At 56.8% G+C, this 27868-nt stretch overlaps 1 protein-coding gene across 1 annotated transcript; it reads right to left on the bottom strand.

Moving 5' to 3' along the window:
• On the bottom strand, positions 1 to 25858 carry FITM1 (fat storage inducing transmembrane protein 1). The gene is made up of 2 exons (XM_075569045.1): positions 25510 to 25858; positions 1 to 770 (listed from the first exon to the last, which is right to left on the bottom strand). Exons 1-2 carry the CDS (start codon positions 25710 to 25712, stop codon positions 122 to 124), a joined length of 852 nt encoding a protein of 283 aa, XP_075425160.1. The 5' UTR covers positions 25713 to 25858; the 3' UTR covers positions 1 to 121.
• Between the last annotated feature and the right edge of the window lie 2010 nt (positions 25859 to 27868).

The raw sequence follows: 27868 nt of genomic DNA on the forward strand, positions 1-27868 counted from the left end.
TGCGTAACCACGTGGGATATTTATTACAGTTTGGGACACGGGGGGGACAGGGGGCGTGACGGGGGGGACAGGGGGCGTGACGGGGGGGATAGGGGACGTCTCCGGGCGGTGTTTCCAGGCGTTATGTTAGGGCGACATCTCCGGCGCCATCGGTGTCCAGCTTGCTGTGGGCTCTGCCCACGTTGGGGTACATGCCACGGCCGGGGCGCCCGGGCGAGTAGGGCAGGCGGTACCAGGCCCGGTAGGTGAGGTGCCAGCAGAGGGTGCCTACCGCGGCCCCCACCACGCTCTGGGTGTAGCTGTGCGCGTACAGCGCCGTGCAGAGCAGCAGCAGGTTGTACAGCGACAGCAGACTGGCATTGAGCAGGAAGATCAGGCGCAGAGCCGTGCTGGCCGGGTAACCCCGGCGCAGATAGCGCACAAACACACCCAGCTCCTCGGCAAGCTCCAGACAGCACAGGGTGAGCGAGAAGGTTTGGGGTGACACGTGGTAACCCTGCCAGCGGTGCCCCTCCGCCTGGCAGCTCTGCCGATCCGTCAGCCGCAGGAGGAGGAGGGTGCCGGGCGGCAGGGGCTGCTGGCAGGAGCCGGTCAGGTCCTCCAGGAGCCGGAAGAGGTGAGGCACCCCGCAGCACAGGGCGGCACCCACCAGCAGGCGGGCGAGGTGCAGGAGGGTGAGCTGCGGGCGACCCGACGACACCAGGGACACCAACAGCACAAAGCCAGAGAGGAACAGCAAGGTCCAACCGCAGGAGCACTGCACGAACTTCCTGCAGGGGGAGGAGGGAGAGGGTGAGCTCCTGGGGCCACTCACTGCCCGTCTCCTCCATGTACAGGGTACAGAGGCTGGGGGGAGCTCCAGGGGTAACCCAAGTACCCAGGTGCAGCTGAGCGGCGCCACACTAGGGTGGGAGCGTTTATTCCAGAGTCTGCGCCTCCATGGTTTGTTTTGGGATCATATTGGGTCCCTCAGGATTTAGGGTGTATATACTGTGTATATACACCGGTGTCAGTGTTGCTGTATGAGGGGGGGGCAGTATGGGAGCATAGCCTCCTGAGGTTGGGGGAGGGGGGGCAGTATGGGAGCATGGCCTCCGGAGTTTGGGTGAGGGAGTGGGGGCATGGACTCCCGAGTTTAGGGGAGGGAGAGGGCAGTATGGGGGCATGGATTTCGGAGGCTAGGTTGAGGGGGGGGAGGCAGTATGGGGCCCACTCGTTCCCATATACACAATATGCCCACTCCTCTCCATATACACCGTGTGCCCACCCAGTGCCCACTCCTCCCCATATACACAGAGTGCCCACTACTCCCCATATACACAGTGTGTATACTCCTCCCCATATCTCCTCCCCATATATAGTGTGCCCACCCAGTGCCCACTCCCATTATACAGTGTGCCCACTCCTCCCCATATACACAGTGTGCCCACTCCTCCCCATATACACAGTGTGCCCACTCCTCCCCATATATACAGTGTGCCCACTCCTCCCCATATACACAGTGTGCCCACTCCTCCCCATATACACAGTGTGCCTACTCCTCCCCATATACAGTGTGCCTACTCCTCCCCATATACAGTGTGCCCACCCAGTGCCCACTCCCAATATACAGTGTGCCCACTCCTCCCCATATACACAATGTGCCCACCCAGTGCCCACTCCCAATATACAGTGTGCCCACCCAGTGCCCACTCCCAATATACAGTGTGCCCACTCCTCCCCATATACACAATGTGCCCACCCAGTGCCCACTCCTCCCTGTATACCCAGTGCCCACTCCTCCCCATATACACAGATAAACCCGCACCCAAGCCCCTAAACGTACTGATTGAAATACTGAACGATTGCTACCAGCCTAAACCGCCGGAGACAGCGGAGAGATTTCGGTTTTATAATAGACGCCAAGAACGAAGCGAGGATGTTAAATTCCCTTTTATTATATATTTCTTCACCCTTGGTGCGCTCTGCGCTTTTTATTTCCTATGTTGGCGCGCTAAGGAATTTGGCTGGCACCTGCTCTGCGGTTACCTGCCGGCACCTGCTCTGTGGTTACCTGCCGGCACCTGCTCTGCGGTTACCTGCCGGCACCTGCTCTGTGGTTACCGGCCGGCACCTGCTCTGCGGTTACCTGCCGGCACCTGCTCTGCGGTTACCTGCCGGCACCTGCTCTGTGGTTACCGGCCGGCACCTGCTCTGTGGTTACCGGCCGGCACCTGCTCTGTGGTTACCGGCCGGCACCTGCTCTGTGGTTACCTGCCGGCACCTGCTCTGTGGTTACCTACCGGCACCTGCTCTGCGGTTACCTGCCGGCACCTGCTCTGTGGTTACCGGCCGGCACCTGCTCTGCGGTTACCGGCCGGCACCTGCTCTGCGGTTACCTGCCGGCACCTGCTCTGTGGTTACCGGCCGGCACCTGCTCTGCGGTTACCTGCCGGCACCTGCTCTGTGGTTACCTGCCGGCACCTTCTTTGTGGTTACCTGCCAGCACCTGCTCTGTGGTTACCTGCCGGCACCTGCTCTGTGGTTACCGGCCGGCACCTGCTCTGTGGTTACCTGCCGGCACCTTCTTTGTGGTTACCTGCCGGCACCTGCTCTGTGGTTACCTGCCGGCACCTGCTCTGCGGTTACCTACCGGCACCTGCTTTGTGGTTACCTGCCGGCACCTGCTCTGTGGTTACCTGCCGGCACCTGCTCTGCGGTTACCGGCCGGCACCTGCTCTGCGGTTACCTACCGGCACCTGCTCTGCGGTTACCTGCCGGCACCTGCTCTGTGGTTACCTGCCGGCACCTGCTCTGTGGTTACCTGCCGGCACCTGCTCTGTGGTTACCTGCCGGCACCTGCTCTGTGGTTACCTGCCGGCACCTGCTCTGCGGCTACCTGCTGGCACCTGCTCTGTGGCTACCTGCCGGCACCTGCTCTGCGGCTACCTGCCGGCACCTGCTCTGCGGCTACCTGCCGGCACCTGCTCTGTGGTTACCTGCCGGCACCTGCTCTGCGGTTACCTACCGGCACCTGCTTTGTGGTTACCTGCCGGCACCTGCTCTGCGGTTACCTGCCGGCACCTTCTTTGTGGTTACCTGCCGGCACCTGCTCTGCGGTTACCTACCGGCACCTGCTTTGTGGTTACCTGCCGGCACCTGCTCTGCGGTTACCTGCCGGCACCTGCTCTGTGGTTACCGGCCGGCACCTGCTCTGTGGTTACCTGCCGGCACCTGCTCTGTGGTTACCTACCGGCACCTGCTCTGCGGTTACCTGCCGGCACCTGCTCTGTGGTTACCTGCCGGCACCTGCTCTGCGGCTACCTGCCGGCACCTGCTTTGTGGTTACCTACCGGCACCTGCTCTGCGGTTACCTGCCGGCACCTGCTCTGTGGTTACCTGCCGGCACCTGCTCTGCGGCTACCTGCTGGCACCTGCTCTGTGGTTACCTGCCGGCACCTTCTTTGTGGTTACCTGCCGGCACCTGCTCTGTGGTTACCTGCCGGCACCTGCTCTGCGGTTACCTACCGGCACCTGCTTTGTGGTTACCTGCCGGCACCTGCTCTGTGGTTACCTGCCGGCACCTGCTCTGTGGTTACCTACCGGCACCTGCTTTGTGGTTACCTGCCGGCACCTGCTCTGTGGTTACCTGCCGGCACCTGCTCTGTGGTTACCTGCCGGCACCTGCTTTGTGGTTACCTGCCGGCACCTGCTCTGCGGTTACCTGCCGGCACCTGCTCTGCGGCTACCTGCTGGCACCTGCTCTGTGGCTACCTGCCGGCACCTGCTCTGTGGTTACCTGCCGGCACCTGCTCTGTGGTTACCTGCCGGCACCTGCTCTGTGGTTACCTGCCGGCACCTGCTCTGTGGTTACCTGCCGGCACCTGCTCTGTGGTTACCTGCCGGCACCTGCTCTGTGGTTACCTGCCACAGCCCCCTGCGGCATGTTTGTCACTGGCCTCACCAGTCCGCCTATACAAAGAAAACTGTTCGCAGAAGACAACCTCTCCTTACAAAGGGCTACAGACTGGCAGCAGTAATGGAGCTGGCAATGAAAGGCGCAGACGCGCTGCAATCGCGCGAGACGGTAAAAGAAGAACTTTTCAACACACCAATTACCAAGTCGGAAACCCCAAGGGCATAGTCGACAATCCACGTTGTCGCGAACCGCACCGGGATAACAGAGCCCTGGGTGGTGTTACCGATGTGGAGGAACTACTACTGACGCCAGAGCCGGCAGATTCAAGGGCGTACTCTGCCATAATTGCAGCAAAAAAGGACGTTTACGGCGTGTTTGCCGTGCACCACATACACGCCGCCAGGAAAAGAAGGCGGGAGGCAGACAAACTTAGAAAGTGGGCCTCCGAGATTCACCGTCCAGCTCGGGCGGAGACGAGCGATTGGAACGCCTCTCCATATACCACCTCGGACCTCAACCAACGAGCATGGAAGTACAGGCGAAACGCGAAGGGAAAACGCTGCGCATGGATCTGGAGACTGGGCCTGGGGTGTCTGTGATCACTACACCACTGGCGCAAGTTACAGCTCTCAAAGCAGTTGAAGCCACTAAAATCAGACTACAGACTTACTCCATGCAACTTTTAAAGCCGTTCGGCTGCGTGATTGTACGTGTCACGTATAAAGGGAAAACAAAAAGGCTTCCACTATACGTCCTAGAACGGGGGGGGACACCCCTATTTGGATGGGACTGGATACGGGCCCTTGGAATGTCAGACATTCAAGTCAGCTCCTGTCCCGCTCTAGAACAAAACACCGACCAGCACAAGGCGCGGGTGAAACCCCTACCACATAAGTGTAGCACCGTTTTCAATAGTGACTTGGGCAAAGTTAAGGGCGATTCCATTAAATTGAATTTTAGAGAAGGGGCGACCCCAACATTTTTAAAGCGAGGTCAGTTCCCTTCGCCCTGAAGGCTGGAGGAGAAACGTTTGGAGGCGTTAGGGATCATCTCCCAGGTAAAACGGGCATCGCCAATTGTGCCAGTAAAGAAAAAGAATGGCGAGCAGCGCATACGTGGAGATCTCCGAAATAGCGCTGAGCAGCCAATTGATCATGAACCAGTATCTCCTTCCAAGAAATGAAGACACGTTCGCTTCCCAGGCGCGGGGAATCGATCTCAAGCAGGCGTACCTGCAAATGGAGGTTCACCCCGATTCCAGGAACTATCTCACGACCAACAGACACAAAGGACTATTTCAGTTTAACCGGATGGTTTTTGGGCTTGCCCCAACACCGTAAAATGGAGGAAATATTAGCTGGCACATCTCATACTCCGTGCATGCTCGATGGTATGTTGATCACCGGGCGCACTGAGGAGGAGCATCGCCACGATGTCGAGCTGGTCCTACAACGCTTAGAGGACTATGGGCTAAAGGCAAATCTGCAAAAAGACAAGTGTTTTGTGTCCAAATGAGCATTTTGCGCACATGTGGTGGACGAAGAAGGGCTCCACACAACGGAAGACGAGGTCCGATAGAAAGAGTGCGGGACCACGAGGAGAAGAGATTTCAGAGACCTACTCGGGAGAAGATTAACTTGGAACTTTATATAGTTGGTTAATATAGATAGATAAATACTGTTATTATTGTTGGTTATTTTTGTTAATGTTCTATGTGAAGGGGAGGAGATGTGGTGTATTGGGTACTTCCTGGTTACTGTCATGTGATGCTGTGATGTCACCACTCTGACTTCTGACCCAGGAAGCAGAGTGAGAGCCATGCATAGTAACATCAAGGTTTAGACCAGTGATTCCCAACCAGGGTTCCATGGAACCCCGGGGCTCCTTGAAGCAGTCTCAGGGGTTCCTCCTATGGACCACAGACTCCCCCTCCCCCTGGGGGTGGTTTTTTTTGGTATGTATTTTGTAGGGTGGATTGAGTGAGAGTGGGGTAAATGACGGAAGGTAGGGGCGAGTGAGAGAAGAGAGGGGGGCAGGAGGGAGTGAGTGAGGAAAAGAGGGAGTAAGAGTGAGACATAAGGGATAAATACATGCGAGGCGGGAGAGGGGAGAGTTAGTGAGATGGATGGGAGAGAAATACATGGGTAGAGGGTGGGAAATAGAGGTGGCTCGTGAGGTGTGAAATGTTGTGACTGACCCCTGTCGAACCTAATATGTGTCGGCCAGAAATGGGCTCCCCAAGATTTTTCGAAATACATCAAGGGTTCCTCCAAACAAAAAAGGTTGGAAATCACTGGTTTAGACAGACACGCAGCAGTGTGGGGTAACATACGGAAGTACCACTCACTCTCCTCCTCCCTTTTAAAGCTTTACACTCTTCTGCCCCTCCTTACATCTCAGCCCTAATTTCTCACTATGCACCATCCAGACTCTTGCGATCCGCCCAATGATGTCTTCTCTCTGCCCCTTTTGTATCTAAAGCCCTCTCCCGCCTTAAACCTTTCTCACTGACTGCCCCACACCTCTGGAATGCCCTTCCCCTCAATACCCGACTAGCACCCACTCTATCCACCTTTAAGACACACTTGCTCAAAGAAGCATATGAATAGCACTGGATAATCCTGGCACACGATACATAAAGCTTGGCCCCCTGCAGACGCACTTACCAGAACTCCCTCCTACTGTCTCTGTACGTTCTCCCTACCTACCAATTAGACTGTAAGCTCCTCGGGGCAGGGACTCCTCTTCCTTAATGGTACTTTTATGTCTAAAGCACTTATTCCCATGACCTGTTATTTATATTATCTGTTATTTATTTGATTACCACATGTATTACTGCTGTGAAGCGCTATGTACATTAATAGCGCTTTATAAATAAAGACATACAATACAATACCCAGGCCAAGTCAACAGGTCAGCAGCTCTGTATATACGGTGCCCGCTCCTCCCTGTATACACATAGTGCCCACTCCTCCTCATATACTGTACACTGTGCCCACCCTTTGCCCACTCCTCCCCATATATACCGTGCTCACTCCTCCCTGTACACAAGTGTGCCCACTCCTCCGTACACACAGTGTGCCCACTCCTCCCCATATACACAGTGCCCAACCAGTGCCCACTCCTCCCCATATATACTGTGCCCACTCCTCCCTTTATACACAGTGTGCCCACCCAGTGTCCACTCCTCCCCATATACAGTGTGCCCACCATGTGCCCACTCCCTGTATACTGTGCCCACTCCTCCCCATATACAGTGTGCACACTCCTCCCCATATACACTGTGCTCACCCAGTACCAATTCCTCCCCATATACAGTGTGCCACCCCAGTGCCCACTCCTCCCCTTATACACAGTGTGCCACCCCAGTGCCCACTCCTCCCCTTATACACAGTGTGCCACCCCAGTGCCCATTCCTCCCCATATACACAGTGCCCACTCCTCCCCATACACAGTGTGCCACCCCAATGCCCACTCCTCCCCATATAGTGTGCCCACCCCTCCTCATATACACAGTGTGCCCACCCAGTGCACACTCCTCCACATATATAGTGTGCCCACCAAGTGCCCCCTCCTCCCATATACACAGTGCCCACCCTGGCCAATATATACAGTGTGCCCACCCAGTGTCCCTCTCCATATAGTGTGTCCATGCAGTGCCAACTCCTCCCCATATACACAGTGTTCCCACCCAGTGCCCACTCCTCCCTATATACACACTGTGCCCACCCAGTGCCCACTCCTCTCCATATAGTGTGTCCACGCAGTGCCAACTCCTCCCGTATACACACTGTGCCCTCCCAGTGCCCACTCCTCCCCTTATACAGTGTACCCACCCAGTGCCCACTCCTCCCCTTATACAGTGTACCCACCCAGTGCCCACTCCTCCCCATATACAAAGTAGTACCCACCCAGTCCCCACTCCCCTTATCAAGTGGGCTCACCCAGTACCCACTCCTCCCCTTATACACAGTGTGCCCACTTCTCTCATATACAGTGTGCTCACCCAGTGCCCACTCCTCCCCATATACACTGTGCCCATTCCTCTCCATATACACACTGTGCTCACCCAGTGCCCACTCCTCCCCATATACAGTGTGCCCTCCCAGTGCCCACTCCTCCCCATATACACTGTGCTCACCCAGTGCCCACTCCTCCCCATATACAGTGTGCCCACCCAGTGCCCACTCCTCTCCATATACACAGTGTGCTCACCCAGTGCCCACTCCTCCCCTTATACACAGTGTGTCCACTCCTCCCCATATACACAGTGTGCCCACTTCTCTCATATACAGTGTGCCCACCCAGTGCCCACTCCTCCCCTTATACACAGTGTGTCCACTCCTCCCCATATACACAGTGTGCCCACTCCTCCTCATATACAGTGTGCCCACCCAGTATCCACTCCTCCCCATATACAGTGTGCCCACCCAGTGCCCACTCCCCATATACACAGTGTGCCCACCCAGTGCCCACTCCCCATATACACAGTGTGCCCACCCAGTGCCCACTCCTCCCCATACACACTGTGCTCACCCAGTGCCCACTCCTCCCCATATACAGTGTGTCCACCCAGTGCCCACTCTCCCCATATACAGTGTGCCCACCATGTGCCCACTCCCTGTATACTGTGCCCACTCCTCCCCATATACAGTGTGCACACTCCTCCCCATATACAGTGTGCCACCCCAGTGCCCATTCCTCCCCATATACACAGTGCCCACTCCTCCCCATATAGTGTGCCCACCCCTCCTCATATACACAGTGTGCCCACCCAGTGCCCCCTCCTCCCATATACACAGTGCCCACCCTGGCCAATATATACAGTGTGCCCACCCAGTGTCCCTCTCCATATAGTGTGTCCATGCAGTGCCAACTCCTCCCCATATACACAGTGTTCCCACCCAGTGCCCACTCCTCCCTATATACACACTGTGCCCTCCCAGTGCCCACTCCTCCCCTTATACAGTGTACCCACCCAGTGCCCACTCCTCCCCTTATACACAGTGTACCCACCCAGTGCCCACTCCTCCCCATACACAGTGTGCCCACCCAGTGCCCACTCCTCCCCATATACAGTGTGCCCACCCAGTGCCCACTCCTCCCCATACACACTGTGCTCACCCAGTGCCCACTCTCCCCATATACACTGTGCTCACCCAGTGCCCACTCCTCCCCTTATACACAGTGTACCCACCCAGTGCCCACTCCTCCCCATATACAGTGTGCTCACCCAGTGCCCACTCCTCCCCTTATACACAGTGTACCCACCCAGTGCCCACTCCTCCCCATATACAGTGTGCCCACCCAGTGCCCACTCCTCCCCATATACAGTGTGCCCACCCAGTGCCCACTCTCCCCATACACACTGTGCTCACCCAGTGCCCACTCCTCCCCATATACAGTGTGCCCACCCAGTGCCCACTCTCCCCATATACAGTGTGCTCACCCAGTGCCCACTCTCCCCATATACAGTGTGCCCACCCAGTGCCCACTCCCCATATACAGTGTGCTCACCCAGTGCCCACTCCTCCCCATATACAGTGTGCCCACCCAGTGCCCACTCCTCCCCATATACAGTGTGCCCACCCAGTGCCCACTCTCCCCATATACAGTGTGCCCACCCAGTGCCCACTCCTCCCCATATACAGTGTGCCCACCCAGTGCCCACTCCTCCCCATATACAGTGTGCCCACCCAGTGCCCACTCTCCCCATATACAGTGTGCCCACCCAGTGCCCACTCCTCCCCATATACAGTGTGCCCACCCAGTGCCCACTCCTCCCCATATACAGTGTGCCCACCCAGTGCCCACTCCTCCCCTTATACAGTGTGCCCACCCAGTGCCCACTCCTCCCCTTATACACAGTGTACCCACCCAGTGCCCACTCCTCCCCTTATACACAGTGTGCCCACCCAGTGCCCACTCTCCCCATATACAGTGTGCCCACCCAGTGCCCACTCTCCCCATATACACTGTGCCCACCCAGTGCCCACTCTCCCCATATACAGTGTGCCCACCCAGTGCCCACTCCTCCCCATATACAGTGTGCCCACCCAGTGCCCACTCTCCCCATATACAGTGTGCCCACCCAGTGCCCACTCCTCCCCATATACAGTGTGCCCACCCAGTGCCCACTCCTCCCCTTATACAGTGTGCCCACCCAGTGCCCACTCCTCCCCTTATACACAGTGTACCCACCCAGTGCCCACTCCTCCCCATACACACTGTGCCCACCCAGTGCCCACTCTCCCCATATACAGTGTGCCCACCCAGTGCCCACTCTCCCCATATACAGTGTGCCCACCCAGTGCCCACTCCTCCCCATATACAGTGTGCCCACCCAGTGCCCACTCTCCCCATATACAGTGTGCCCACCCAGTGCCCACTCCTCCCCATATACAGTGTGCCCACCCAGTGCCCACTCCTCCCCATATACAGTGTGCCCACCCAGTGCCCACTCCTCCCCTTATACAGTGTGCTCACCCAGTGCCCACTCCTCCCCTTATACAGTGTGCCCACCCAGTGCCCACTCCTCCCCATATACAGTGTGCCCACCCAGTGCCCACTCCTCCCCTTATACACAGTGTACCCACCCAGTGCCCACTCCTCCCCATACACACTGTGCTCACCCAGTGCCCACTCTCCCCATATACAGTGTGCCCACCCAGTGCCCACTCCTCCCCATATACAGTGTGCCCACCCAGTGCCCACTCCTCCCCTTATACAGTGTGCCCACCCAGTGCCCACTCCTCCCCATATACAGTGTGCCCACCCAGTATCCACTCCTCCCCATATACAGTGTGCCCACTTCTCCCCATATACACAGTGTGCCCACCCAGTGCCCCCTCTCCCCATATACAGTGTGCCCACCCAGTGCCCACTCTCCCCATATACAGTGTGCCCACCCAGTATCCACTCCTCCCCATATACAGTGTGCCCACTTCTCCCCATATACAGTCTGCCCACCCAGTGCCCACTCCTCCCCATATACACAGTGTGCCCACCCAGTATCCACTCCTCCCCATATACAGTGTGCCCACTCCTCCCCATATACACAGTCTGCCCACTCAGTGCCCACTCCTCCCCATATACACAGTGTGCCCACTCCTCCCCATATACACAGTGTGCCCACTCCTCCCCATATACACAGTGTGCCCACCCAGTGTTCACTCCTCCCCATATACAGTGTGCCCACTTCTCCCCATATACAGTGTGCTCACCCAGTGCCCACTCCTCGAAATATACAGTGTGCCCACCCAGTGCCCACTCCTCCCCATACACACTGTGCTCACCCAGTGCCCACTCCTCCCCATACACACTGTGCCCACTCAGTGCCCACTCCTCCCCATATACAGTGTGCCCACTTCTCCCCATACACACTGTGCCCACTCAGTGCCCACTCCTCCCCATATACACAGTGTGCCCACTCCTCCCCATATACACAGTGTGCCCACCCAGTGTTCACTCCTCCCCATATACAGTGTGCCCACTTCTCCCCATATACAGTGTGCTCACCCAGTGCCCACTCCTCGAAATATACAGTGTGCCCACCCAGTGCCCACTCCTCCCCATACACACTGTGCTCACCCAGTGCCCACTCCTCCCCATACACACTGTGCCCACTCAGTGCCCACTCCTCCCCATATACAGTGTGCCCACTTCTCCCCATATACACTGTGCTCACCCAGTGCCCACTCCTCCCCATATACAGTGTGCTCACCCAGTGCCCACTCTCCCCATACACACTGTGCTCACCCAGTGCCCACTCCTCCCCATACACACTGTGCCCACTCAGTGCCCACTCCTCCCCATATACAGTGTGCCCACTTCTCCCCATATACACTGTGCCCACTCAGTGCCCACTCCTCCCCTTATACAGTGTGCCCACCCAGTGCCCACTCCTCCCCATATACAGTGTGCCCACCCAGTGCCCACTCCTCCCTGTATACAAAGTGTGCCCACCTAGTGCCCACTCCTCCCCATACACACTGTGCTCACCCAGTGCCCACTCTTCCCCATATACAGTGTGTCAATGCAGTGCCCACTCCCCTTATACAGTGTGCTCACCCAGTGCCCACTCCTCCCCATATACACTGTGCTCACCCAGTGCCCACTCTCCCCATACACACTGTGCTCACCCAGTGCCCACTCCTCCCCATACACACTGTGCCCACTCAGTGCCCACTCCTCCCCATATACAGTGTGCCCACTTCTCCCCATATACACTGTGCTCACCCAGTGCCCACTCCTCCCCATATACACTGTGCCCACCCAGTGCCCACTCCTCCCCATATACACTGTGCTCACCCAGTGCCCCCTCCTCCCCATATACAGTGTGCTCACCCAGTGCCCACTCCTCCCCATATACACTGTGCTCACCCAGTGCCCACTCCTCCCCATATACAAAGTAGTACCCACCCAGTGCCCCCTCCTCCCCATACACAGTGTGCCCACCCAGTGCCCACTCCTCCCCATACACACTGTGCTCACCCAGTGCCCACTCCTCCCCATATACAAAGTAGTACCCACCCAGTGCCCACTCCTCCCCTTATACAGTGTGCTCACCCAGTGCCCACTCTCCCCATATACACTGTGCTCACCCAGTGCCCAATCCTCCCCATATACACTGTGCTCACCCAGTGCCCACTCCTCCCCATATACACTGTGCTCACCCAGTGCCCACTCTTCCCCATATACAGTGTGTCAATGCAGTGCCCACTCCCCTTATACAGTGTACCCTCCCAGTGCCCACTCCTCCCCATATACAAAGTAGTACCCACCCAGTCCCCACTCCCCTTATCAAGTGGGCTCACCCAGTACCCACTCCTCCCCTTATACACAGTGTGCCCACTTCTCTCATATACAGTGTGCTCACCCAGTGCCCACTCCTCCCCATATACAGTGTGCCCATTCCTCTCCATATACACACTGTGCTCACCCAGTGCCCACTCCTCCCCATATACAGTGTGCCCTCCCAGTGCCCACTCCTCCCCATATACACTGTGCTCACCCAGTGCCCACTCCTCCCCATATACAGTGTGCCCACTCCTCTCCATATACACAGTGTGCTCACCCAGTGCCCACTCCTCCCCATATACAGTGTGCCCACCCAGTGCCCACTCTCCCCATATACAGTGTGCCCACCCAGTGCCCACTCTCCCCATATACAGTGTGCCCACCCAGTGCCCACTCTCCCCATACACAGTGTGCCCACCCAGTGCCCACTCCTCCTCATATACAGTGTGCCCACCCAGTGCCCACTCCTCCCCATACACAGTGTGCCCACCCAGTATCCACTCCTCCCCATATACAGTGTGCCCACTTCTCCCCATATACACAGTGTGCCCACCCAGTGCCCACTCTCCCCATATACAGTGTGCCCACCCAGTGCCCACTCTCCCCATATACAGTGTGCCCACCCAGTATCCACTCCTCCCCATATACAGTGTGCCCACCCAGTGCCCACTCCTCCCCATATACACAGTGTGCCCACCCAGTGCCCACTCTCCCCATATACAGTGTGCCCACCCAGTATCCACTCCTCCCCATATACAGTGTGCCCACCCAGTATCCACTCCTCCCCATATACAGTGTGCCCACTTCTCCCCATATACAGTCTGCCCACCCAGTGCCCACTCCTCCCCATATACAGTGTGCCCACCCAGTGCCCACTCTCCCCATATACAGTGTGCCCACCCAGTATCCACTCCTCCCCATATACAGTGTGCCCACCCAGTATCCACTCCTCCCCATATACAGTGTGCCCACCCAGTGCCCACTCCTCCCCATATACAGTGTGCCCACCCAGTATCCACTCCTCCCCATATACAGTGTGCCCACTTCTCCCCATATACACAGTGTGCCCACCCAGTGCCCCCTCTCCCCATATACAGTGTGCCCACCCAGTGCCCACTCTCCCCATATACAGTGTGCCCACCCAGTGCCCACTCTCCCCATATACAGTGTGCCCACCCAGTATCCACTCCTCCCCATACACAGTGTGCCCACCCAGTGCCCACTCTCCCCATATACAGTGTGCCCACCCAGTATCCACTCCTCCCCATATACAGTGTGCCCACCCAGTGCCCACTCTCCCCATATACAGTGTGCCCACCCAGTGCCCACTCCTCCCCATATACACAGTGTGCCCACCCAGTGTTCACTCCTCCCCATATACACAGTGTGCCCACCCAGTATCCACTTCTCCCCATATACACAGTGTGCCCACCCAGTGCCCCCTCTCCCCATATACAGTGTGCCCACCCAGTGCCCACTCTCCCCATATACAGTGTGCCCACCCAGTGCCCACTCCTCCCCATATACACAGTGTGCCCACCCAGTATCCACTCCTCCCCATATACAGTGTGCCCACCCAGTGCCCACTCCCCATATACACAGTGTGCCCACCCAGTATCCACTCCTCCCCATATACAGTGTGCCCACTCCTCCCCATATACACAGTGTGCCCACTCCTCCCCATATACACAGTGTGCCCACTCCTCCCCATATACACAGTGTGCCCACCCAGTGTTCACTCCTCCCCATATACAGTGTGCCCACTTCTCCCCATATACACTGTGCCCACCCAGTGTTCACTCCTCCCCATATACAGTGTGCCCACTCCTCCCCATATACACAGTGTGCCCACTCAGTGCCCACTCCTCCCCATATACAGTGTGCCCACTTCTCCCCATATACACTGTGCCCACCCAGTGTTCACTCCTCCCCATATACAGTGTGCCCACTCAGTGCCCACTCCTCCCCATATACAGTGTGCCCACTCCTCCCCATATACAGTGTGCCCACCCAGTATCCACTCCTCCCCATATACAGTGTGCCCACTTCTCCCCATATACACAGTGTGCCCACCCAGTGCCCCCTCTCCCCATATACAGTGTGCCCACCCAGTGCCCACTCTCCCCATATACAGTGTGCCCACCCAGTATCCACTCCTCCCCATATACAGTGTGCCCACTTCTCCCCATATACAGTCTGCCCACCCAGTGCCCACTCCTCCCCATATACACAGTGTGCCCACCCAGTATCCACTCCTCCCCATATACAGTGTGCCCACTCCTCCCCATATACACAGTCTGCCCACTCAGTGCCCACTCCTCCCCATATACACAGTGTGCCCACTCCTCCCCATATACACAGTGTGCCCACTCCTCCCCATATACACAGTGTGCCCACCCAGTGTTCACTCCTCCCCATATACAGTGTGCCCACTCAGTGCCCACTCCTCCCCATATACAGTGTGCCCACTTCTCCCCATATACAGTGTGCTCACCCAGTGCCCACTCCTCGAAATATACAGTGTGCCCACCCAGTGCCCACTCCTCCCCATACACACTGTGCTCACCCAGTGCCCACTCTCCCCATACACACTGTGCTCACCCAGTGCCCACTCTTCCCCATATACAGTGTGCCCACTTCTCCCCATATACACTGTGCCCACTCAGTGCCCACTCCTCCCCTTATACACAGCGTGCTCACCCAGTGCCCACTCCTCGAAATATACAGTGTGCCCACCCAGTGCCCACTCCTCCCCATACACAGTGTGCCCACCCAGTGCCCACTCCTCCCCATATACAGTGTGCCCACCCAGTGCCCACTCCTCCCTGTATACAAAGTGTGCCCACCCAGTGCCCACTCCTCCCCATATACAGTGTGCCCACCCAGTGCCCACTCCTCCCCATATACAGTGTGCCCACCCAGTGCCCACTCCTCCCCATATACAGTGTGCCCACCCAGTGCCCACTCCTCCCCATATACAGTGTGCCCACCCAGTGCCCACTCCTCCCCTTATACACAGTGTACCCACCCAGTGCCCACTCCTCCCCTTATACACAGTGTGCCCACCCAGTGCCCACTCCTCCCCATATACAGTGTGCTCACCCAGTGCCCACTCCTCCCCATATACAGTGTGCCCACCCAGTGCCCACTCCTCCCCATATACAGTGTGTCAATGCAGTGCCCACTCCTCCCCATACACACTGTGCTCACCCAGTGCCCACTCTTCCCCATATACAGTGTGTCAATGCAGTGCCCACTCCCCTTATACAGTGTGCTCACCCAGTGCCCACTCTCCCCATATACAGTGTGCCCACTCCTCCCCATATACAGTGTGCCCACCCAGTGCCCACTCTCCCCATATACAGTGTGCCCACCCAGTATCCACTCCTCCCCATATACAGTGTGCCCACCCAGTGCCCACTCCTCCCCATATACACAGTGTGCCCACCCAGTGTTCACTCCTCCCCATATACACAGTGTGCCCACCCAGTGCCCACTCCTCCCCATATACACAGTGTGCCCACCCAGTGTTCACTCCTCCCCATATACACAGTGTGCCCACCCAGTGTTCACTCCTCCCCATATACACAGTGTGCCCACCCAGTATCCACTCCTCCCCATATACAGTGTGCCCACTTCTCCCCATATACACAGTGTGCCCACCCAGTGCCCCCTCTCCCCATATACAGTGTGCCCACCCAGTGCCCACTTCTCCCCATATACAGTCTGCCCACCCAGTGCCCACTCCTCCCCATATACACAGTGTGCCCACCCAGTATCCACTCCTCCCCATATACAGTGTGCCCACTCCTCCCCATATACACAGTCTGCCCACTCAGTGCCCACTCCTCCCCATATACAGTGTGCCCACTCCTCCCCATATACACAGTGTGCCCACTCAGTGCCCACTCCTCCCCATATACAGTGTGCCCACTTCTCCCCATATACACTGTGCCCACCCAGTGTTCACTCCTCCCCATATACAGTGTGCCCACTCAGTGCCCACTCCTCCCCATATACAGTGTGCCCACCCAGTATCCACTCCTCCCCATATACAGTGTGCCCACTTCTCCCCATATACACAGTGTGCCCACCCAGTGCCCCCTCTCCCCATATACAGTGTGCCCACCCAGTGCCCACTCTCCCCATATACAGTGTGCCCACCCAGTATCCACTCCTCCCCATATACAGTGTGCCCACTTCTCCCCATATACAGTCTGCCCACCCAGTGCCCACTCCTCCCCATATACACAGTGTGCCCACCCAGTATCCACTCCTCCCCATATACAGTGTGCCCACTCCTCCCCATATACACAGTGTGCCCACTCAGTGCCCACTCCTCCCCATATACACAGTGTGCCCACTCCTCCCCATATACACAGTGTGCCCACTCCTCCCCATATACAGTGTGCCCACTCCTCCCCATATACAGTGTGCCCACTTCTCCCCATATACAGTGTGCTCACCCAGTGCCCACTCCTCGAAATATACAGTGTGCCCACCCAGTGCCCACTCCTCCCCATATACAGTGTGCCCACCCAGTGCCCACTCCTCCCCATACACAGTGTGCCCACCCAGTGCCCACTCCTCCCCATACACACTGTGCTCACCCAGTGCCCACTCTCCCCATACACACTGTGCTCACCCAGTGCCCACTCTTCCCCATATACAGTGTGCCCACTTCTCCCCATATACACTGTGCCCACTCAGTGCCCACTCCTCCCCTTATACACAGCGTGCTCACCCAGTGCCCACTCCTCGAAATATACAGTGTGCCCACCCAGTGCCCACTCCTCCCCATATACAGTGTGCCCACCCAGTGCCCACTCCTCCCCATACACAGTGTGCCCACCCAGTGCCCACTCCTCCCCATATACAGTGTGCCCACCCAGTGCCCACTCCTCCCCATATACAGTGTGCCCACCCAGTGCCCACTCCTCCCCATACACAGTGTGCCCACCCAGTGCCCACTCCTCCCCATATACAGTGTGCCCACCCAGTGCCCACTCCTCCCCATACACACTGTGCTCACCCAGTGCCCACTCCTCCCCATACACACTGTGCTCACCCAGTGCCCACTCCTCCCCATATACACAGTGTGCCCACCCAGTGCCCACTCCCCTTATACACACTGTGCCCACCCAGTGCCCACTCCTCCCCATATACAGTGTGCCCACCCAGTGCCCACTCCTCCCCATACACACTGTGCTCACCCAGTGCCCACTCCTCCCCATACACAGTGTGCCCACCCAGTGCCCACTCCCCTTATACAGTGTGCCCACCCAGTGCCCACTCCTCCCCATACACACTGTGCTCACCCAGTGCCCACTCTCCCCATATACAGTGTGCCCACCCAGTGCCCACTCCTCCCCATATACAGTGTGCCCACCCAGTGCCCACTCTTCCCCATACACACTGTGCTCACCCAGTGCCCACTCTCCCCATATACAGTGTGCCCACCCAGTGCCCACTCCTCCCCATACACACTGTGCTCACCCAGTGCCCACTCTTCCCCATATACAGTGTGTCAATGCAGTGCCCACTCCCCTTATACAGTGTGCTCACCCAGTGCCCACTCTCCCCATATACAGTGTGCCCACTCCTCCCCATATACAGTGTGCCCACCCAGTATCCACTCCTCCCCATATACAGTGTGCCCACTTCTCCCCATATACACAGTGTGCCCACCCAGTGTTCACTCCTCCCCATATACAGTGTGCCCACCCAGTGCCCACTCCTCCCCATATACACAGTGTGCCCACCCAGTGTTCACTCCTCCCCATATACACAGTGTGCCCACCCAGTATCCACTCCTCCCCATATACAGTGTGCCCACTTCTCCCCATATACACAGTGTGCCCACCCAGTGCCCCCTCTCCCCATATACAGTGTGCCCACCCAGTGCCCACTTCTCCCCATATACAGTCTGCCCACCCAGTGCCCACTCCTCCCCATATACACAGTGTGCCCACCCAGTGCCCACTCCTCCCCATATACACAGTGTGCCCACCCAGTATCCACTCCTCCCCATATACAGTGTGCCCACTCCTCCCCATATACACAGTCTGCCCACTCAGTGCCCACTCCTCCCCATATACACAGTGTGCCCACTCCTCCCCATATACACAGTGTGCCCACTCCTCCCCATATACACAGTGTGCCCACTTCTCCCCATATACAGTGTGCTCACCCAGTGCCCACTCCTCGAAATATACAGTGTGCCCACCCAGTGCCCACTCTCCCCATATACAGTGTGCCCACCCAGTGCCCACTCCTCCCCATACACACTGTGCTCACCCAGTGCCCACTCTCCCCATACACACTGTGCTCACCCAGTGCCCACTCTTCCCCATATACAGTGTGCCCACTTCTCCCCATATACACTGTGCCCACTCAGTGCCCACTCCTCCCCTTATACACAGCGTGCTCACCCAGTGCCCACTCCTCGAAATATACAGTGTGCCCACCCAGTGCCCACTCCTCCCCATACACAGTGTGCCCACCCAGTGCCCACTCCTCCCCATATACAGTGTGCCCACCCAGTGCCCACTCCTCCCTGTATACAAAGTGTGCCCACCCAGTGCCCACTCCTCCCCATACACACTGTGCTCACCCAGTGCCCACTCTCCCCATATACACAGTGTGCCCACCCAGTGCCCACTCCTCCCCATATACACACTGTGCTCACCCAGTGCCCACTCTCCCCATACACACTGTGCTCACCCAGTGCCCACTCCTCCCCATACACAGTGTGCCCACCCAGTGCCCACTCCTCCCCATATACACTGTGCTCACCCAGTGCCCACTCTTCCCCATATACAGTGTGTCAATGCAGTGCCCACTCCTCCCCATATACACTGTGCCCACCCAGTGCCCACTCCTCCCCATATACAGTGTGCTCACCCAGTGCCCACTCCTCCCCATATACAGTGTGCCCACCCAGTGCCCACTCCTCCCCATATACAGTGTGTCAATGCAGTGCCCACTCCTCCCCATACACACTGTGCTCACCCAGTGCCCACTCTTCCCCATATACAGTGTGTCAATGCAGTGCCCACTCCCCTTATACAGTGTGCTCACCCAGTGCCCACTCTCCCCATATACAGTGTGCCCACTCCTCCCCATATACAGTGTGCCCACCCAGTATCCACTCCTCCCCATATACAGTGTGCCCACTTCTCCCCATATACACAGTGTGCCCACCCAGTGCCCCCTCTCCCCATATACAGTGTGCCCACCCAGTGCCCACTCTCCCCATATACAGTGTGCCCACCCAGTATCCACTCCTCCCAATATACAGTGTGCCCACCCAGTGCCCACTCCTCCCCATATACACAGTGTGCCCACCCAGTGTTCACTCCTCCCCATATACACAGTGTGCCCACCCAGTGCCCACTCCTCCCCATATACACAGTGTGCCCACCCAGTGTTCACTCCTCCCCATATACACAGTGTGCCCACCCAGTGTTCACTCCTCCCCATATACACAGTGTGCCCACCCAGTATCCACTCCTCCCCATATACAGTGTGCCCACTTCTCCCCATATACACAGTGTGCCCACCCAGTGCCCCCTCTCCCCATATACAGTGTGCCCACCCAGTGCCCACTTCTCCCCATATACAGTCTGCCCACCCAGTGCCCACTCCTCCCCATATACACAGTGTGCCCACCCAGTATCCACTCCTCCCCATATACAGTGTGCCCACTCCTCCCCATATACACAGTCTGCCCACTCAGTGCCCACTCCTCCCCATATACAGTGTGCCCACTCCTCCCCATATACACAGTGTGCCCACTCAGTGCCCACTCCTCCCCATATACAGTGTGCCCACTTCTCCCCATATACACTGTGCCCACCCAGTGTTCACTCCTCCCCATATACAGTGTGCCCACTCAGTGCCCACTCCTCCCCATATACAGTGTGCCCACCCAGTATCCACTCCTCCCCATATACAGTGTGCCCACTCCTCCCCATATACACAGTGTGCCCACTCAGTGCCCACTCCTCCCCATATACACAGTGTGCCCACTCCTCCCCATATACACAGTGTGCCCACTCCTCCCCATATACAGTGTGCCCACTCAGTGCCCACTCCTCCCCATATACAGTGTGCCCACTTCTCCCCATATACAGTGTGCTCACCCAGTGCCCACTCCTCGAAATATACAGTGTGCCCACCCAGTGCCCACTCCTCCCCATACACAGTGTGCCCACCCAGTGCCCACTCCTCCCCATACACACTGTGCTCACCCAGTGCCCACTCTCCCCATACACACTGTGCTCACCCAGTGCCCACTCTTCCCCATATACAGTGTGCCCACTTCTCCCCATATACACTGTGCCCACTCAGTGCCCACTCCTCCCCTTATACACAGCGTGCTCACCCAGTGCCCACTCCTCGAAATATACAGTGTGCCCACCCAGTGCCCACTCCTCCCCATACACAGTGTGCCCACCCAGTGCCCACTCCTCCCCATATACAGTGTGCCCACCCAGTGCCCACTCCTCCCCATACACAGTGTGCCCACCCAGTGCCCACTCCTCCCCATATACAGTGTGCCCACCCAGTGCCCACTCCTCCCCATATACAGTGTGCCCACCCAGTGCCCACTCCTCCCCATACACAGTGTGCCCACCCAGTGCCCACTCCTCCCCATATACAGTGTGCCCACCCAGTGCCCACTCCTCCCCATATACAGTGTGCCCACCCAGTGCCCACTCCTCCCCATATACAGTGTGCCCACCCAGTGCCCACTCCTCCCCATACACACTGTGCTCACCCAGTGCCCACTCCTCCCCATACACACTGTGCTCACCCAGTGCCCACTCCTCCCCATATACACAGTGTGCCCACCCAGTGCCCACTCCCCTTATACACACTGTGCCCACCCAGTGCCCACTCCTCCCCATATACAGTGTGCCCACCCAGTGCCCACTCCTCCCCATACACACTGTGCTCACCCAGTGCCCACTCCTCCCCATACACAGTGTGCCCACCCAGTGCCCACTCCCCTTATACAGTGTGCCCACCCAGTGCCCACTCCTCCCCATACACACTGTGCTCACCCAGTGCCCACTCTCCCCATATACAGTGTGCCCACCCAGTGCCCACTCCTCCCCATATACAGTGTGCCCACCCAGTGCCCACTCCTCCCCATACACACTGTGCTCACCCAGTGCCCACTCTTCCCCATATACAGTGTGTCAATGCAGTGCCCACTCCCCTTATACAGTGTGCTCACCCAGTGCCCACTCTCCCCATATACAGTGTGCCCACTCCTCCCCATATACAGTGTGCCCACCCAGTATCCACTCCTCCCCATATACAGTGTGCCCACTTCTCCCCATATACACAGTGTGCCCACCCAGTGTTCACTCCTCCCCATATACAGTGTGCCCACCCAGTGCCCACTCCTCCCCATATACACAGTGTGCCCACCCAGTGTTCACTCCTCCCCATATACACAGTGTGCCCACCCAGTATCCACTCCTCCCCATATACAGTGTGCCCACTTCTCCCCATATACACAGTGTGCCCACCCAGTGCCCCCTCTCCCCATATACAGTGTGCCCACCCAGTGCCCACTTCTCCCCATATACAGTCTGCCCACCCAGTGCCCACTCCTCCCCATATACACAGTGTGCCCACCCAGTGCCCACTCCTCCCCATATACACAGTGTGCCCACCCAGTATCCACTCCTCCCCATATACAGTGTGCCCACTCCTCCCCATATACACAGTCTGCCCACTCAGTGCCCACTCCTCCCCATATACACAGTGTGCCCACTCCTCCCCATATACACAGTGTGCCCACTCCTCCCCATATACACAGTGTGCCCACTTCTCCCCATATACAGTGTGCTCACCCAGTGCCCACTCCTCGAAATATACAGTGTGCCCACCCAGTGCCCACTCTCCCCATATACAGTGTGCCCACCCAGTGCCCACTCCTCCCCATACACACTGTGCTCACCCAGTGCCCACTCTCCCCATACACACTGTGCTCACCCAGTGCCCACTCTTCCCCATATACAGTGTGCCCACTTCTCCCCATATACACTGTGCCCACTCAGTGCCCACTCCTCCCCTTATACACAGCGTGCTCACCCAGTGCCCACTCCTCGAAATATACAGTGTGCCCACCCAGTGCCCACTCCTCCCCATACACAGTGTGCCCACCCAGTGCCCACTCCTCCCCATATACAGTGTGCCCACCCAGTGCCCACTCCTCCCTGTATACAAAGTGTGCCCACCCAGTGCCCACTCCTCCCCATACACACTGTGCTCACCCAGTGCCCACTCTCCCCATATACACAGTGTGCCCACCCAGTGCCCACTCCTCCCCATATACACACTGTGCTCACCCAGTGCCCACTCTCCCCATACACACTGTGCTCACCCAGTGCCCACTCCTCCCCATACACAGTGTGCCCACCCAGTGCCCACTCCTCCCCATATACACTGTGCTCACCCAGTGCCCACTCTTCCCCATATACAGTGTGTCAATGCAGTGCCCACTCCTCCCCATATACACTGTGCCCACCCAGTGCCCACTCCTCCCCATATACAGTGTGCTCACCCAGTGCCCACTCCTCCCCATACACACTGTGCTCACCCAGTGCCCACTCTTCCCCATATACAGTGTGTCAATGCAGTGCCCACTCCCCTTATACAGTGTGCTCACCCAGTGCCCACTCTCCCCATATACAGTGTGCCCACTCCTCCCCATATACAGTGTGCCCACCCAGTATCCACTCCTCCCCATATACAGTGTGCCCACTCCTCCCCATATACAGTGTGCCCACCCAGTATCCACTCCTCCCCATATACAGTGTGCCCACTTCTCCCCATATACACAGTGTGCCCACCCAGTGCCCCCTCTCCCCATATACAGTGTGCCCACCCAGTATCCACTCCTCCCCATATACAGTGTGCCCACTCCTCCCCATATACACAGTCTGCCCACTCAGTGCCCACTCCTCCCCATATACACAGTGTGCCCACTCCTCCCCATATACACAGTGTGCCCACTCCTCCCCATATACACAGTGTGCCCACCCAGTGTTCACTCCTCCCCATATACAGTGTGCCCACTCAGTGCCCACTCCTCCCCATATACAGTGTGCCCACTTCTCCCCATATACAGTGTGCTCACCCAGTGCCCACTCCTCGAAATATACAGTGTGCCCACCCAGTGCCCACTCTCCCCATACACACTGTGCTCACCCAGTGCCCACTCCTCCCCATACACAGTGTGCCCACTCCTCCCCATATACACAGTGTGCCCACTCCTCCCCATATACACAGTGTGCCCACCCAGTGTTCACTCCTCCCCATATACAGTGTGCCCACTCAGTGCCCACTCCTCCCCATATACAGTGTGCCCACTTCTCCCCATATACACTGTGCCCACTCAGTGCCCACTCTCCCCATACACACTGTGCTCACCCAGTGCCCACTCCTCCCCTTATACACAGCGTGCTCACCCAGTGCCCACTCCTCGAAATATACAGTGTGCCCACCCAGTGCCCACTCCTCCCCATACACACTGTGCTCACCCAGTGCCCACTCTTCCCCATATACACTGTGCTCACCCAGTGCCCACTCCCCATATACAGTGTGTCAATGCAGTGCCCACTCCCCTTATACAGTGTACCCTCCCAGTGCCCACTCCTCCCCATATACAAAGTAGTACCCACCCAGTCCCCACTCCCCTTATCAAGTGGGCTCACCCAGTACCCACTCCTCCCCATATACACAGTGTGCCCACTTCTCTCATATACAGTGTGCTCACCCAGTGCCCACTCCTCCCCATATACAGTGTGCCCACTCCTCTCCATATACACACTGTGCTCACCCAGTGCCCACTCCTCCCCATATACAGTGTGCCCACTCCTCTCCATATACACACTGTGCTCACCCAGTGCCCACTCTCCCCATATACAGTCTGCCCACCCAGTGCCCACTCCTCCCCATATACAGTGTGCCCACCCAGTGCCCACTCCTCCCCATATACACAGTGTGCCCACCCAGTATCCACTCCTCCCCATATACAGTGTGCCCACTCCTCCCCATATACAGTGTGCCCACCCAGTGCCCACTCTCCCCATATACACTGTGCCCACCCAGTGCCCACTTCTCCCCATATACAGTCTGCCCACCCAGTGCCCACTCCTCCCCATATACAGTGTGCCCACTCCTCTCCATATACACACTGTGCTCACCCAGTGCCCACTCTCCCCATATACAGTCTGCCCACCCAGTGCCCACTCCTCCCCATATACAGTGTGCCCACCCAGTGCCCACTCCTCCCCATATACACAGTGTGCCCACCCAGTGTTCACTCCTCCCCATATACACAGTGTGCCCACTCCTCCCCATATACACAGTGTGCCCACTCCTCCCCATATACACAGTGTGCCCACTCCTCCCCATATACAGTGTGCTCACTCAGTGCCCACTCCTCCCCTTATACAGTGTGCTCACCCAGTGCCCACTCCTCCCCTTATACAGTGTACCCACTCAGTGCCCACTCCTCCCCATATACAGTGTGCCCACTTCTCCCCATATACACTGTGCCCACTCAGTGCCCACTCCTCCCCTTATACACAGCGTGCTCACCCAGTGCCCACTCCTCGAAATATACAGTGTGCCCACCCAGTGCCCACTCCTCCCCATACACAGTGTGCCCACTCCTCCCTGTATACAAAGTGTGCCCACCCAGTGCCCACTCCTCCCCATATACAGTGTGCCCACCCAGTGCCCACTCCTCCCCATATACACAGAGTGCATCCCTGGTATATACTCACACATTGAAGAAGTTGTTGCTGTTGGCGAAGATACTCCGTGGGTTGCTGACCCCCTGCAGAAGTGGGGTGAGACTGACCAGCGCTGCCAGCCACAGGTGGTACCCACGCCTCACACACACACTGCCCACCACGTGGGCACACAGCTCCGAGCACACACACACCAGCGCACACACACAGCGACACAGAGCACCCGCAGCACCCATCCCAGGTATCAGAGGGGGGGGGAGGGGGGAGAGTGCGGGGGCAGGGGGGGAGAGTGCAGGGGAGGGGGGAGTGAGGAGAAAGGAGAGGGGATTGAGCAGTGAGAGGAAGGGGAGAGAGGGTAAAGGAAGATGGGAGGAGACAGTCTGGCCTGAGAGGAGAGAGTGACACTGACACTTCCCCGCAACAGCTGTCCCCCCGCCCTTCAATTCCCCAGGAAGGACAGCTCCCCTCCCCCTCATCAGCTGCTCTGTCCTTCACCCGACAAGGACCCCCGTCACACAGGCATCTCTGTCACACTCAGGTAAGTCCCCGTCACACAGGCCTCTCTGTCACACTCAGGTAAGTCCACGTCACACAAGCCTCTCTGTCACACTCAGGTAAGTCCCCATCATGCAGGCACCTGTCACTCTCAGGTAAGTCCCTGTCACACAGGCACCTGTCACTCAGGCATGTCCCCGTCACCCTGGCACATGTCACTCTCAGGTAAGTCCCCGTCACACAGGCACCTGTCACTCTCAGGGAAGTCCCATCACACAGGTACCTCTGTCACACACAGGTAAGTCCCCATCATGCAGGCACCTCTGTCACACTCAGGTAAGTCCCCATCACAGACATCTGTCACACTCAGGTAAGTCCCCGTCACACAGGCACCTCTGTCACTCTCAGGTAAGTCCCCATCACAGACATCTGTCACACTCAGGTAAGTCCCCGTCACACAGGCATCTGTCACTCTCAGGTAAGTCCTCATCACACAGGCACCTGTCACTATCAGGTAAGTCCCAGTCACACCGGCATCTGTCAGTCAGGTAAGTCCCCGTCATACAGGCACCTATTACTCTCAGGTAAGTCCCCGTCACACAGGCATCTGTCACTCTCAGGTAAGTCCTTGTCACACAGGCATCTGTCAGTCAGGTAAGTCTGTCATACAGGCACCTGTCACTCTCAGGTAAGTCCCCGTCACACAGGCACCTGTCACTCTCAGATAAGTCCCCGTCACACAGGCATCTGTCAGTCAGGTAAGTCTGTCATACAGGCACCTGTCACTCTCAGGTAAGTCTGTCATACAGGCACCTGTCACTCTCAGGTAAGTCTGTCATACAGGCACCTGTCACTCTCAGGTAAGTCCCCATCACACAGGCACCTGTCACTCTCAGGTAAGTCCCCGTCACACAGGCACCTGTCACTCTCAGGTAAGTCCCCGTCACACAGGCATCTGTCACTCTCAGGTAAGTCACATAGTTAAATTTAGACGACAGATACTTTATCCTATATCTATACTTACTTATTGATCCAGAGGAAGGCAAACAAAAACCCCAGTGTCATATCATCCAATGATATCTCATAACAGGAAAATAAATTCCTTCCTGACTCCAAGAATTGGCAATCGGATTAATCCCTGGATCAACATCCTTCCCATGTATACTTATTTGGTATTTTCCTGTATACCTTTCCTTTCTAAAAAGATGTCCAACCTTTTTTTGAACAAATAAATTGTATCTGCCATCACAGCCTCCATGGGTAACGAATTCCACATTTTAACTGCCCTTACTGTAAAGAACCCTTTCCTTTGTTGCTGGTGAAATCTCCTTTCCTCCAACCTTAAGGGATGGCCTTTGTACTGCCCGTGGGATGAATAGTTCTTTTGAAAGCTCCTTGTATTGTCCTTGAATATATTTGTATATAGTTATCATATCCCCTCTTAGACGCCTCTTTTCTAATGTAAATAAATCTAATTTAGCTAGCCTCTCCTCATAAGTTACAATGTCCATCCACTTTATTCATTTGGTGGCTCTTCTCTGCACTCTCTCTAGTTCCATAATGTCTTTTCTTAGGATTGGTGCCCAAAATTGTACTCCATATTCAAGGTGTGGTCTTACTAATGCTTTATAAAGGGGCATAATTATGTTTACTTCCCTTTCATCCATATCTCGTTTGATGCAAGATAAGATCTTGTTTGCCTTTGCAGCTACTGCATGACTTTGGGCACTATTGTTAAGCCTGCTGTCTACAAGCACTCCTAAATCCTTCTCCATCAAGGATTCCCCCAATATATCTCCATTTAATTTGTAAGTCGCCTTTTTATTCTTGCATCCCAAATGCATAACCTTACATTTATTTGTATTAAACCTCATCTGCCATTTACCTGCCCATGGTT

Source organism: Ascaphus truei, chromosome 13 (genome assembly GCF_040206685.1).
Source record: "Ascaphus truei isolate aAscTru1 chromosome 13, aAscTru1.hap1, whole genome shotgun sequence".
NCBI classification, from domain to species: domain Eukaryota; kingdom Metazoa; phylum Chordata; class Amphibia; order Anura; family Ascaphidae; genus Ascaphus; species Ascaphus truei.

Coding starts and splice junctions, on each gene's coding strand:
- FITM1 (XM_075569045.1), bottom strand. CDS start 25,712: ATGGGTGCTGCGGGTGCTCTGTGTCGCTGTGTGTGTGCGCTGGTGTGT. Junction 771..25,509: donor AGCAACAACTTCTTCAATGT/GTGAGTATATAC, acceptor CTCCCCCTGCAG/GAAGTTCGTGCAGTGCTCCT.